At 30.7% G+C, this 15,727-nt stretch overlaps 1 protein-coding gene across 1 annotated transcript; it reads right to left on the minus strand.

Annotated features, from left to right (window-relative positions):
- Positions 1 to 1,724: 1,724 nt before the first annotated feature.
- On the minus strand, positions 1,725 to 12,529 carry LOC137807810 (zinc finger protein BRUTUS-like At1g18910). The gene is made up of 13 exons (XM_068608621.1): positions 12,478 to 12,529; positions 12,019 to 12,392; positions 10,003 to 10,221; positions 8,196 to 8,390; positions 7,789 to 8,120; positions 7,397 to 7,628; positions 5,314 to 7,001; positions 4,397 to 4,615; positions 4,139 to 4,273; positions 2,434 to 2,668; positions 2,293 to 2,352; positions 2,085 to 2,156; positions 1,725 to 1,998 (listed from the first exon to the last, which is right to left on the minus strand). The coding sequence occupies exons 2-13, from the start codon at positions 12,298 to 12,300 to the stop codon at positions 1,897 to 1,899; spliced, it is 3,771 nt and encodes a 1,256-aa protein (XP_068464722.1). The 5' UTR covers positions 12,301 to 12,392; positions 12,478 to 12,529; the 3' UTR covers positions 1,725 to 1,896.
- Positions 12,530 to 15,727: the final 3,198 nt, after the last annotated feature.

Consider the following 15,727-nt stretch of genomic DNA (forward strand, 5'->3'; position numbering starts at 1 on the left):
ACACTTTTGCACATGTTGCTAAACTCACTACCCTCCGCCTTCTGCTTGCTATTGCCACTACCAAAAATTGGATTTTAAAACAACTTGATGTTAATAATGCATTTCTTCATGGTGATCTTCATGAAGAGATATACATGACCCCCCCCCCCCCCCACCTGGCCTCTCTCTTCCTTCTCCCCAGCATGTTTGCAAGCTTCAACGGTCTTTGTATGGCCTTCGTCAAGCTGGTCGCCAATGGTACGCCAAACTTTCTACTTTTCTTTTATCAAATAATTACTCTATTTCTGTTGCTGATCACTCTCTTTTTCTTAAATATAATAATGATAAACTCACTGTTATTCTTGTTTATGTTGATGACTTGCTCTTAACTGGTGAGGACACGGAGGAAATCAATACAATTACTGCATCCCTTCCCTTCACCATCACTTCAAGATAAAAAATTTTGGTAATCTCACTTACTTTTTGGGACTGGAAATTGCACGCAACAGTACTGGTCTTCATTTAAGTCAACGCAAGTATACTCTTGATCTCCTTCAAGAAACTGGCATGCTTGACTCTGCATCTGTGGCCACTCCTATGACTCACACCTCCCGTCTCTCTCCCGACCAAGGCTCACCTCTCGATGCTGATGCCACTTCTCAATACAGAAGACTCCTTGGACGTCTAATTTACTTAACCAACACACGACCAGACATCGCCTTCGCTGTCCACAATTTAAGCCAATTCATATCTGCACCCACAACTCTTTACCTCAAGGGCACCCCTGGTGAAGGACTATATTTTTCTCACACTAGTTCACTTCACCTTTGTGGTTTTAGTGACTCTGACTGGGCAACATGTCCTACCACACGCAAATCTGTCACTGGATATTCCATCTACTTAGGAGACTCCCTAATATCATGGAAATCAAAGAAGCAGTCAACTATCTCCTGCAGCTCCTCTGAAGCCGAGTATAGAGCCCTTGCCACCACCCCATGTGAGTTACAATGGTTGTCTTACCTCCTTCAGGATTTACATCTTCCTCTCTCCCAGCCTGCAACCCTGTACTGTGACAACAAATCTGCCCTTCAAATAGCTTCCAATCAAGTTTTTCATGAACGAACTTTCCTTTTCTGTTTCAGCTAGGTCTTAATCTTTTTCTTATATATACACATGTATTTTACTCTCTAATATACAAGTGAATAAAAGTTTCTTTTATATTTATTTTTCTCTACAATTAGGGTTCATCAAAACCTCTCTTTCTTCATTAAGATTACGTGCGATTACGTACGCTACATTAAAGCATCACATCAGACAAGGAATATTCATCTTCATTTACTGTAATAATAATACAAATAGTCTTTGAAGAATTTAGAAAAATAAAAGAAAGAAATTATAAATTGACCTATCGGACTTATTTTTCTTCTTATGCTAAATTTTTAATAATTTTATATTTTGTGTGGGGAGGTCAGGTAGCCATGTTTGCTTATTCAATTATAAAAACAAGGAAAATACTAACATTTCTTTACAAATTTACATCCACCCACAACTCACTTTAATAATATAATGAAATAAGTTAAATGAGTATTTTTTGTTCAGTGGATGTAAAAATATCATCATCCTTAAAACAATCACATCGTTATGTGCGTGTTTATTCTTATTTAGAATCTAGTTACTATTACTTACAGAAACAAAGTGAACAGCAAGTAAGTTGTCGCTAATGACACATTTCATGTTTTTCAAACTAAAGATGGAATGGCGATTCTTGTGTTTCGCAAAGAGAGATCAATTAAATGTCTTAGACAATAACAGATGATTATTTAGGCACAGGCAATGCAGATAACCATTAAATGTTTTACAATCTATTGTTTAAATACAGAGAGTAAGGGAGGAGAAGCAGCTCCCGATGGAGAAGAGTCACAGAACTCTAGTGTTGTAGGAACCACAGCTAGGGCATTTGTGGTAGAGCCAGTGGAAGGGGGTCTCTCCTCTCTTTTCACAGTCATTACATAATATAACCTGCAGCTTTTGTAGGATCCATCAGAGTATGCATTTTGAGAAACCATAGAATAAGGCACCATAAATAAGAAAAATAGCTGACAAACCTGAGTTTGACATGACATCTGATCGGAAATACTCTCTTCAGCCAATAACGCATCTAACATCCTAAAATATACCTGAGTTTTCAACAAACAATATATCTTCATATGGATTATATGAATAGTATGTGAAATTCAATGGCAAACGTGTTTTCAACAATATGATCAATATATGTTATTATAGGATACGTGATAACATTGAATAAAAACTGACCTGCATGTCTCCGAGGGACTTGCTACATATGGGGCAGATGTAATTAAATCTTGTATATTCCTGGAAGTACCATCAAATGCTAATAAAGTTGTTTCTGTAGTCCGTGGATGTTGGAGAGGGAAAAAAAATGCAAGGAAGTACCTGAAAACATGTTGAGTGCATCACGTGACCACATGGGAGGGCTTTTACAGGAGAGCAGGATGTGAAGATATATTCATGACAAATTGGACAGTTGTCCTCTAAATGTTTCTCCCTGCATGTATGCGCCATAAGAGAACGGGACATACACGCATTGCAACTCATACAGTGAAAGTAGTCTACACCCAAACCCTTTCCAACTCGGCACAGGTTACAGTAAGGACAATGGTAAATTTCCCTGTTGAGCATTTCAAAAGAGGTTTTCATTAACAATGGCTAAAATAAATGATAAAAGAAGCGCTAACAAAAATATGCAAGTTTAGCATCATAAGTGACAAACAAGCATGACCTTCGTGCACGTGACCATTTTCATTGAGAACTTGGATTATGGTACAGCTACGGCCCAAAGACCTCTAAAGGATTATGGATATCATTAGTATTGTTTTTTTTATAACTTCCATGGGTTTAAATTAATGTCTTTTTTATTATGAATTATTTGAATCAAATTATATTTGATTGTATATCTATTAGTGAGATATCTTTATTTAGTGTATATATTTTATGTATTTGTTTTACCTTTAATAAATATTAATATTTTAAATAGTGTTTCTGCTTAGAGAAACAGTTGCATCCAGAAAACTATCACATTTTCTAAACTAAGGCACACACTGTTTTATTTATCTTCAATGGTGGGTTACATCCAAACTTAATGCACACATTAATAAATATTCAATTTCAATCCAGATACAACTAGAATTGTAAACACACTCAGGGGTCAACCTATGTGTTTCTGGTAATTAATTGTAATGGGAATGCTTTTCCACTTCTGATAAGGATCCAATTTTATCGAGGAAAGAATCACTTTCCAACATTCAAAATATCACAAATTTGAAATATGATATCATGTCAACAGATAGTAAACTAGCAACTATAATAACACCTACCGGGCGAACTAATAACTATGTATCCAAAATCAACAACTACTGCAAATGTAAGAGCATTATTTCTTTTTGATTAAAAACAAGGGGAGTATGGTAGCATTCTACAAACTTATGGATCAAGAGTGTTCTATTTCATGTAGAGACAGGTTTTTGTGGTGTGGTGTCCTCGAGTGAAAGAAATCACTGCACTCTGTTTTTTGGACTAAGATAAAATGAAGGTTGTCATAGAGTGGAACCATCAATATATGAGCTTTAAGTGGATATTCAACGTTTACTATAAATGTAATCCTTTAAAGTTTGTCCAGTCCTTATTTTACAAGTCTTTTTTTATTTGAGTTAAACTCTAAACTTATATTCTAAAATTATATTAGAATCTATTATTCTAAATATATTGTTTAGTCTATTTTTTATAAAGTTTGGTAGTTCTCACCTTAACAATCCTATTTATTGAGGTTGAATTAAGTCCAAAACCCAAATTTTAAAAATAGGCATTCACATATTTGCTAGCTGATAGTATGTTATGTTGTTGACGTCAATGAATTATTTATTAGCTCCTTCCTTGGCTCCAATGATCTCTTTTAACTAATGGGATTTATACCATAAAATAAGTGATTAGTGTGTAATCCTGGACACACTATTCTCAAAAACTGTTACATGTTCTATAGTATGTTTATTTTCATAGAACCCGCCAATGGATTAAAAGTAACAAAAAAAATGAAAGTTTCCCTTAAGGTTAAGTATAAAAAATGACCATAATGCTACTTTACCTTTCATCATCAAATAATTTGCAGATTCTGCAGTAATATTTTGCCATCGATAAATTGCAAGAAACTGTTGAGCATGTGGCACTGATTGGTTGAATCATCAAGCACTTCATACACATCATCTTTGTAATAGATTTTCTATGTATATATATTTAGAAAATGTGTCAAAGATCAAAATAGAAGTTATCAATTCAAAAAAATAAAACATTTATTTATTTTTAAACATAAATAAAAAAAATTAATTAAACACAGTATTGTTACCTATCAATTGAATGATCTGATTCGTCGTTATGACAGTGTATGCAGGTATGAAGTTGGTTGCAACATGGAGCCAAAAGCTTACAATTCCTCTTGTAGTGTTTACAGCCGTAGCTTAGTTTTAGAGGATCCCTGTATGATGGATGCTTTCCAGAAAATTCCAGATTATCATTTTTTACATTGACTTCAGTAGAAGAGATCTGCTGTTTAATAATCCAACGGCTGAAATTATGTGGAAAGTAACGTTAAACTACACAAGACCGGATCTATTGCGTGAAATAAATTACTGAAAGTTGCAATCAGCTCCCCGTATCATATTTCAGTGTATTCACTTATGTAGGAGAATACAGCCTGCTTAGAAATTTGTACGCAAACTTCTGTCCAGTATAAATATCAATATTCTATAATGCTTGTTACAATCTCTCACTTAAAATTCACAGGCATTCAGAATCAACTATCCAAGGCAACGTTAGATTCACAAGGACTAGCATAGGTTTACTCCATTCCAAAAATTAATGGTAAGAAAAATCAGGCTAAATTGCATAACCTTGTCATTACTGAATGTTAGAATTGGATTATTTTACAAGTTGAAAAAATCCTGCAAAGTAAAGGTCCCCACATTTTGATAATCTTTTCAAAAAATAGCAAAATAAGTGAATCAAAACATGCAACAAAACTATCTAAGTATCATTGATATTATATTGTTTATCGGCACTAAAACTGACAAAGAAAACCGTCTGGGATACTAATAAATTGTTACGCCAAAAATTGAAGATGAAACTTTAGTTTCAAATCAACTCTCTCAAAAGTTTAAGTTTTACCAACTCTCCCATAAGCTTCAGATGTTAGGTGAAGGCATGTGAATGGATTTTTAACTTACATCTATAAAAGAAAAAAAAACACAAGAAAATAAAACCAACCTCATCAGTAGGTTCTGTATTATGTACGACCTTTTCTGAGGATCTAAGCATGAGTCCCGAGACACCCTTCTTATCACCGTCTCCAAATCATCTTGGCTCAATTTCAAAAGTCGTTCATAACGCCCAGACTCGTCACAAAGTTTAGACGACTTACCTTCATTGGCTACCGGATTTTTGATATCTGCTACCTCATTGCAAACATGTTTGTCATCATTGAGAAATTGATTTGTGCGTTTTGAACATTGATTATTATTTTTTTCTGCATTATGAACCTTAACTTTATCATTGTGGTTGTAGTTAGACAGCTCAACATTATCACCAATACGATCCTTCTCCAAAAAAATTATGCTTTTGTTGGCAGATGATGATTCTTGTAATTCATTTAGAATTTCTTCAGATAAATATTTGGATATAATCTCCAGTGGCTCAACAGGCTGAAGAGGGACATCTTTTGAGCCCTCTGTTACCTTTGCTAAACTGTACCCATCCCACCATTCACCTAACCATTCAGCAAACATTGTATTTTTAGTAGCCATGGACCATAAGAACATTGAAACATGTTGTTCATCCTGTGTCAAAGATGCCATTAGCCAAGGTATCATATCTTGTAATATTTCTGCCTTTATTCTTCCAAGCATGCATCCCATGATCTTCCCTTGCTCCTGGTTTGTGAAGAATTTTCTAATTATAGGCCAAATTTCTATTTCCTCACGGTCTATATGATTGGAAAGCGATGTATACATTGATTTGCACATTTCTTGCAGCTTCCTGCATAAATGCTGATACCTTAGCAGTCCCATCTCCTTTATATTTGAATCAATTGTAGAAATTGAAAGATGTAATCTAGACATCTTATCAAGGATGTGAGATATTTCATTGAAGTGTTCAACTTCATGGTTGTGATCAAAAGTGTAAGCATGGCTAATGTTTTTTAGTTTTCCTCTTGCCTCCAAGGCTGGAAAAACTATCTCATCCTCTGCATCACTATGGATCTGATGAAGAAAATATATGAGATGGAATCGTTTCTGGAAATCCGTAAGCAACTTATCATTTTTTTCTAGCTCGGCTGAGCCAAGAACTAGGAACTCCAAATCTTTCTTGATAGCTTTGTGAAAGAAAAATATTAGGTCAATTGGTTTCGGATCATCAAGAAAGGAAATAGAAGATCGTTCTGCTGCATGTAATGCAGGATACTGATGTAACTTCCCAACTGTAGCAGGAAAAAATATGTGCAGATTAATTCCTGTAGAGTATGGTATCTCATACTTGTTTACATTACTGGATCCAGATGAGGAAGAACAGGACAAAGAATTCTGGTCAGAGACTTTATGAGGCTGCTTCTCAGAATTTATGAAAGAAAATCTATGAGCTTCCTTAATTTCTTCAGGTGAAATAAAGCATCTTCTTTTGAACATATGTTGCAAGTCTAGTCTGAATTTTTCAATAGAGGCTTTACCTGAATAGCCAATGCGGAACCACTCATGTAATAATGATGAAAAAGCTTTACAGACAGAATTGTTTCCTTTCTTTATGCAATAGAGAATGGACCTGGACTCTTTTTCAGACAATCTAACTGAAAACCAAGTTATAACACATTTTAGTAACCCCAGAGGCATCATATGTAGGCTCAAGCTTAGAAGTCCCTCTTGCATTCCATTTCTGCAGTTCTTTCTAAAGATAGGAAATACCTGACAAAAAAAGTAAGGGTTCCAAATTGGTAAATTTTTTATATGTTAGCATGGAGCATCCCTCTCGTGTAGGATATTCAATTTGTTGCAAGTCTATAAATTGATTTTCTAAAACAAATAGATATTTGTTCTATTCTCTGAGAGTAAGAAAATTTTCATCTGAGAACATTACATCAATGTTTTTGAATAAGTGATAGGTACAACTACTTGCTATCTTGATAAAAAAAAAACGATAACACTATTCAGTTTAGAATAGTTTCAAAAGCACAACATTTGGATATTTTATAAAGCTGTTGTGTGAGGTAAAACTCAAGGACCAAGGACCATTTCCATATTACTAATTTCATTACCTGCCTTCCTTGGTAAAGAAACAAGTAGTGATTTAAATATAATACCTCATTTTCTTGAAAAGCAAATTGTTTGTTAACTCCTGATACAAATGATTCCAGTTTTTGGCAAAGCTTCTCTACGAACTTGCTCAAAGATGTTCCACTTTCTGAGTTATAGAATAGCAACTGTTGTATATCTTCAATGTTACTTTCACCTAGAAATTTTTCAATAGACTTGGACAACCAGACATTAGCATATTTACTCAGTACAGGATGAAAGAATTTCTTCAGAGCATTGCTGTAGTAAGAAAAATACATTTTGTAATTAGACAATTGAGAACCACAATAAGTATTTCAGATAGCAGAGAAGAATGGGCCGTCAGGAACTTTAGCAAATAACATTAAACAAATTAGTCAGATTCCACTCACGCCAAAAAACATATTGTCAGAAGCACTACCTGTAGAAGATGAGGACATCGGCAAAGAATTTCACTTGGATAAGTATTGAGTCTAAATTCTGAAAACAGCCTGATTTTCTTAGTAGGTAAAGTTCTTTCAGAATTTCTTTCAAATCTTTCTGGATGGCATTATGCCAAAGATGAAGGACATTAACCTGGTTGACCCCATCTTCTATTTCTTGGCCATTCACTTCCATTAGACTTGAAACTTCTTCGGTTTTCCTATATGATCTTTCTATATGCAGGAAACCATCAACACCTTGAAATTCTCCACTCTGAAAACTGGTCTCAGTAAAGGTTTGTTTGTTGCTTCTAAGCCAAGAAACCAAAACCTTCATAATGGTATCTGAATTAGTATAAAATGGAAGTTTGTTAAAATATATTAATTACTGAACTGTGTGGCCTACCTCTTGCAGTGCTGTTTCCATTGGTGCAATTTCATTTATACACTGGGTAACTTCTGACTGCTTACTTGCAGAAAGGAAGGATACCATCCATGGAAAAAGTTCCTCCAGAAACATTATAGGAACACTACATATGAATAGCCACACAAGTGAGGCCTGTTCTTCAGTAGATAATTTCTGCATCAATAGGGGGAAAACCTGCAGTAGTTCAGAAATTTGATAATGTGAGTTTCAGAATTCCAGAATGCATGTATACTTGCTCATGCAAATAACATTAGATAATATGGTCATAATTTAAATGCGACAAATGTAATTTATAAGTAGCGTGTTGTCTTGTTTTGCCCCTATCATACGTTTCCTTATCCTAGAATGAAGTTAATGGTCAAGATAATTGCAATTAACAAACATACGAACAAGAAATTAATTGCTGCAAAACTAAATTTTAACCAAGCATCTAAGATAAAGGTAGCAAGCCATAATTGACACCCACGTGAACACTTTCATTAGTTAGATTAACGTCTTGTACAATATAGGTTTTTCTTGCACATTCAATAAAGAAAGAATGAGTTTTCATCCTTTTCAAAAGTGGGCAAAAGTGGCCTTAACTCGATCACTCAATTAAGAGGTCTTCAGTGATTTACCCATTAGTCTCAGATTAAGGTTGTCTGGGCGAGGTATTTTATTGAACTCTTAGCACTACGTAAAGATGGTCAGGGTTTGACCACTTCATAAATTGTACATGCCTAAAGTCGAAAGCAGGCTTTTTTGCATTTTACCTTATATTTTTTATTCAAGTGAATCTATTCATAACAAGCTGTGATCTGAGTAAGCTCCAAGTTAAGAGAATGTCATAATACTCATCAAGATTAGTTAGCATATTAATATAGATTTGTTATCTTATACAGCACATGCTATAATATTAATCATTTATAATTACGAAAAATAATTAGCTGCCTAGTCAGTCCTTTATTAGCTTCTCTACTTGAACATTCACTATACAAGTTAATTAGAAGGTACGAGCAATGTATAGTGTTTCTCCTAAATGCTCCTTATTTCTAATAACATACACTATATCACTATAAAATCCACCTATAAAAAACTTAAAAAGAGTAGTCATGATAACTAATAGAGGTAGCTTTCGCATTAATGCAGTAAAGGGCTTCACAGGACAGTTGATTTTTTTAACAAGATAAAAATGCTTACCCACACATTCCTTACAAGATATCGCTAACTACCTAGTATAGTTGCTTTCAACATCATCTGTATCCCATAAGAAAAATGGAAGCAAAAAATAAAATATTTCCTCCGATTCTTATTATAAGACATATTTTAGAAGAAATTATTGATCCCTTTTACTTTATAATTTCTATACAATTTATATTTTTTTTCTCATTTACTAGTATTATAAGTATTTGTGTTTTTGTATTAACGAATAGTAAGAAAAAAATTATTAAAAGTCATTAATAACAAAAGTTAATTTGATATATTAAAAATTGAACTAAATTTTTTTTTTCACTGGTAGTGTGTTTATATTAAAAATGTCTTACATTAAGAATGAGAGGATATAAAAGATGTATTATATGCAATAATACAATGTTGATGTAAACAAATTAATGGAATGTGTTTAAACTGCATTTAATGAAGCAAGTATCTTCCACGATAGGTTCAGATTAATGGGATATAAACCAACAAAAGCGAAAAAAATTAACCAAATGAATGCATTTGTGTCGATCACCTGCTTTAATGAGGAAAGAACATTTCATGCAACTAGAGTATATTTTCATAAATCACAAAAATTGCAAACAGCCACCTGCTTTTCTTCTTTCAGCATATGTTTGTAGATGTAGGTTTGCAAGATACCAATACTGTACACAAGTTCTTGGAACAGCTTCGAAATATTCTCTTTAGGAACCATCAGCTCTTCCAAGGAGTGAAAAACAGATCCAAAAAGGTCTGAGGTGCTTTTATGTTCAAGCGAATATGTACAAACGACATTTTTCACATGAGCATCCAGTGCATGAAAGATAACCTGTCAAAAAAAGTTTGAAAGTGATATCAGAAGTGCCAACCTTGACTAGATAACAATCACAATTCATGCTCCTCGTCAGTTGTCAAGGACAGGCATTTCAGCTCCAAACATGCACTTGCAGACATGAAGACAAATATTTGAGAAACTTATCGAGCGAGAAAAGAAGGCAGTGTAGTTTCAATGCATCAATCATATTTCTAGTTCTTTCCATACTCTTGTTAGTATTAAGTGATGATTGAGTAGGAATAGAATGAGAAAAGGTCAATTTGGTTAATAAAATTGCATCTCACTATCATACTAATCCCTTAAACTAAGAAAAAATCAAATAAGTCCCTGAAATTATTTAGAGTTTCATTTAAATCTTTGAAATTCACTCTTTTTTTTTTTACTTTAGTTCCTGATCGGGAAGCTTAACTTATAATAATAGCATATGTTTAGAGAGAAAATGAAAAAAAAAAAAAGTGAATTTTATATTAAAATAATGTTTTTATTTGTAAAGAATTTTATTGATTATTTACTCAACTAGAGGCAAGCCAAGTGTACCATCAAACATTAGTTGATAGGTAGTCAATAACGTAAAAAGTCAAATAAGTTCACTTTATCACAATTGATTTAAGGAATTGACATTTCTTATTTAATTTTCCTTGTAAAAAAAAAATACTGAAAACTACAGAAACACCAATAGAACTCGTAAAAAATATTGTTATTGCATCCCAATATCATAATTGTGTGCTTAAAAATGACAAATAAAATATCTATGAATATTATTCGAATTTGTTTAGAAATTGACTACTAATACTTGAATAAATTGAATATGTATATTTGTTACGAATAATTTTCAAAATTGAATGTATAAACAAAGATGAGTATCTAAATAATTAATTCGTTTTTATTTTTATATTTATTTTCATTTTAAATGATTAAAACATTCTTTATTGTTTTTATTTTATTTTTAAAGTTTAGAATTATAACTTTTTTGTTGTTATTTGATATTAAAGAGAAAAATTTCTTTTTATATTAAATTTTTTATATTTAAAAAAAATAGCTATACATATTATCTAAGATGAATGAGGTTAAGACACAAATTATATACTTATTCAAATTTATATTTTAAAATTATTTATTTATTTATTTTGAAATAACGAGTATAATCAAATCCGTACTATCATCGAGTAAACCATTTCTTTGTATATATAAATTAATTTAAAAATAGCATAAATTCCATTAAACTAATTTAAAAGTAGCTAAATTCTATTAAAAGAGAACCAAAAGCAGGGTTAATTCCCCAGACATTACTACACATCCAATATCCCCATGAACTCTCGTTATGCTCTCATGTCTCTTCCTATCACCTATATACCAACATTTTTCTCTATCGCTTGGGTAGGTATGCATTTTTTTGGTCTCATGTCTCTATCCTACAGTTCATCATAAAACATAAAATTGACAAAAATAAAATAAATTAAAATTTACCCAGAAAAAGAGTAAGGGATTTAGCAGATAAGAAACAAGCAGGTTAAGAAATAAATATAAATGAAGTTTGAAATCAAGGGTACGTTTATCAAATTCCTCAAACTAACAAGAGAATCTTGGCACACAAACAAATTATAATTATCTGTACTCTTTTTTCTGCGTTTGCAATCGCAAAGCTGGAAATCATAGCTGAAACAATAGCACTCAATACTTTACCATTTTACTTGTTATTTACAAACTAAACTACTTTCACAAGTAATAACATGTATATTCTCAACAGTATATATTCGTTAGCAACGAAACAGAGCGTGGACTGAAACTGACCTCGTCTTCCGCAGCACAGTGATACTTATGTGCTAGTTTCAGAAACTGGAACCTGCGTTGAAGCTGAAGAATCATTTGCCGGCAACGGCGAGGCTTGTCCTCCAACGACGCCGTTTCCGCCAAGCGACGAAGGTGATCGAGTTCAGAGCGAAAAGCCTTGTGGAAGCAAACGAAGATGAGTATGGGAGCATCGACGATCGGAATTCGCAACAGAATGCCCGCCACGTCTTCCTCATCGTTCTCCTCCTCTTTATCGGACAGGGAAGGATCGCCGTCGTCCATCCACGGCGGAATTTCCGGCAGCAAGCACCATCAACGGCGAAAGAGAGCAAAGGGAGGTTCTGGTGGGAAAGTGGCATGGGATTTATCTCTCCCTGTAAGTAATTTTTTATGTGAAAAAAATTAAAAATTAAAAATTAAAAATTAAAAAGAGATTGATGCTGACAATTGGAAAGAGACCTCGTAACTAACGGCCAAGAGGGTTTGCGTCTTGCGATATAAGGAGGGAGGTGGCATGAAGAGTGCCGGTTCTCGGTTTAATAATAATTGCCGCGTTACTGCCACGCGCGTTTTATTAATGTCTTTGGCGCGCTCAGAATTGCTTTGAATAATAATGGAGAGAATTGTCTTCTACTTACTCTTTTTTTTTTTAAAAAAATTATAACAATGAGGAATATATTAATTTCTAACTCATTCATATTATATCTGCGGTATTTTTAAATTCGTAACCTAAGATATCAATTGACTTCACTAATTGCTATGATTCAACAATGTCACCGACCCTTAGTTTAAGAGGTTTAATGAATAACATCTTCAAAAATTAACTACTTAATATATTAAAAATTGTAAATATTATTACTGAGTTTGTTAATTTTTATAATTAAAACTTTTAAATTCATAAAAAAAATAGAACTTGTTTCTTAAAACAGGTTTTTACTTAAATAAGTAGTTCAAATTTGTGAAATTATTTTATTTTATTTTTTTGATCTGGCAAAAAATTAATCTATCTTAAACATGCTATTAATATATGTGTATGGTAGAATTTTTAATATATGCAAAAATATTATTATCTGTCAACTACTACTAGAAATGTCTAAATATGCTTGGTTAATTTTTTAGGATATTTTTTAAACTTTCAATTAACTTCCTTTTATTCCAAACAAAAAATATACAAATGTAAAATATATATATATATATATATAACTTTTTTGAAACTGAAATATATCCAAAAAAAAAATATTTTTTTATAACCTTTTAATAAGTATTTTCACTTTCATATTCTTAAAATTGTAATAAGATTCAAGAAATAGACGGCATGAAGAACTCTGTGTCTCGTTATTATTGTTTTTGTTTTATTATTTTTATTGAAGTGATTTGTTGGTGTCTGCCTAAAGATTATACACGTTTATGTCTTTTCGGTTAATGGATGGACGTTTTGTTGTATACCTCACCTTAATTGGTAAATCATTGAGTTAAAGGCATGTTTCATGTATTGATTTTCTTTTACATAATAATGAATAACCATAAAGTCATAAATATTATACTGTATATTTTTTATAAATACATGAGTACTACTGTATAACGATTTTTTTTTATACTTTTAAATTTCTTAAATATCAAATCATTTTAAAAATACTGTATTAACATTTTCATTTTTAAAACTTAGCAACCGTATACATAAAAATATTTTTTATTTCATTAAAACATACTTCTAATTATTTATATTTTTCTATAAATACCAAACCTTTATGTAATTAAACCAGTTTTATGAAATTTAATTTATTAAGTTTAAAAATAAATTGTTTTTAAAATAACACATTTGAGATATTAGATAAAAAGTGTATTAATTATTAATTTATCTAAAAAAATAATTAGTTAAATTGAACTTGAATTAATTCAAAGGTGATAAAATGATTCTAAATTTAATTAGCATGTATATGTATAGTATAAATTACAAATAAGTAAAAATAGAATTTATATAAATATAAAAATACAAAGTAAGTGTGAATATAAAAAAATAAACATCAATTATATACGAATAAATAAATTAAATATAATAAAAATAAAATAAAGTATAAATATGAATACATTAGTAAACATAAATACATAAAATCTTCGAATTTAAAGAAAATGTGACAAAAATTCAAGAAATAAGTAACAAAATAAATAAACTAAATATAATGAAAAAAAGATAAATATAATATATATGGTTCAAGTTTCAATAATGTGAGACGAAAATTCAACAAATAAGTAATAATTGTAGAAAAAAATTCATAAATAATTAATAACTCGAATTATGCTTGTCGTCTTCTCTAAAGTTATTTAATATTAAAAAAATCTTACATTCCAATATAAGCTTTGTTGATTTATTTCACAATTTTTCTTTCACTATTTTTCACTTTTTAAATTTGAGATAGTCATAAAAATTAATAAATTTCAAATTTTGACTGCGTATATAAGACACAAATGGAGGATACAAATATTATACGTAATGTTAATGTAATTTATACCACCTAAAATTTTTAAAAAAAAACTTAAATAAAAAAAGCAAGGTAACAATTGACAAATGACTTGACTCTTATAAAAAATAAGAGTTCCACAAATATTATGAAAGAATATGAGTATCGAAAGATAATATAATATGATAGTTTCCTTTAAAACCATAAAATATAAAATATTTGTAAGTTGAATCATCTAATTACTTAGGTCCTTATTATACATATGCATAAAAATTAGCAACTGTGAAATTAGCAACTATATACATAACAATATTTTTATTTCATTAAAACATACTTGTAACTATATATATATATATATATATTTTATTTTTTATTTTTTATTTTTTTTTTATAAATACCAACCCTTTATGTAATCAAATTAGTAACTTGCTTCGTATTATTTTGCTTAGTTATATATATATATATATATATATATATATATATATATTCAGTCTTCAGAGTTGATTGCTGTTTTTTATAAAAGTAAAATAAATTTTGAGATTTTATTATATCAATCTTTATGTTTAAAAAATAAATATACAGTGAGTGGATCCTTGTGTACGTACTGTTCAAATTGGTTCGTATAATTTTTTTATCTCTAAGACAAGTTATAAATAAAATGTAAAACAAGTTGATATTTCTATCATAGTTATAGTTTTGTAGAACTTAAAAACTAAGCATTTTGAAGGGAAGAGTTCATAACAAAAATTTTCAAATGATAAAAAAATATGAAAATTATTGTTCCATGGGTTAACAAGACCAAATATTGTACTGAGTTAAATATTTGATTAATCTAAATATTGAACTAAATTAAATATTGTCCTTGCATCAAACATTTTCTCAATGAATTAAATATTTTTGAAAATAAATAGATGAAAATTTGAATAGACAATCAAATTACATTATCCAATAAAATTATTATATCTTAAAGATAAAAAAATAAAACTCTTATTGTTCACTAAGTAATTGAATAACATATGCCGTGAAAACAATATCTTAAATGCTAATTGAAGAACTTAATCCCACTTAATGGTTAAAATACAATATCATATAATAAAATATAAAAGTAAAATATCAAAAGTAATTATTAGAAACAATATCATAGAATAAAATATTAAAGTAAAATAAAAGTATGATGCAATGTCAATAAGATAAATTTTAATTTTATTATTTATTTTCTTACGAGTAAAAATAGAAACGATGATATGATG

The sequence above is a fragment of the Phaseolus vulgaris genome, chromosome 3 (genome assembly GCF_000499845.2).
Source record: "Phaseolus vulgaris cultivar G19833 chromosome 3, P. vulgaris v2.0, whole genome shotgun sequence".
Taxonomy (NCBI): Eukaryota; Viridiplantae; Streptophyta; class Magnoliopsida; order Fabales; family Fabaceae; genus Phaseolus; species Phaseolus vulgaris.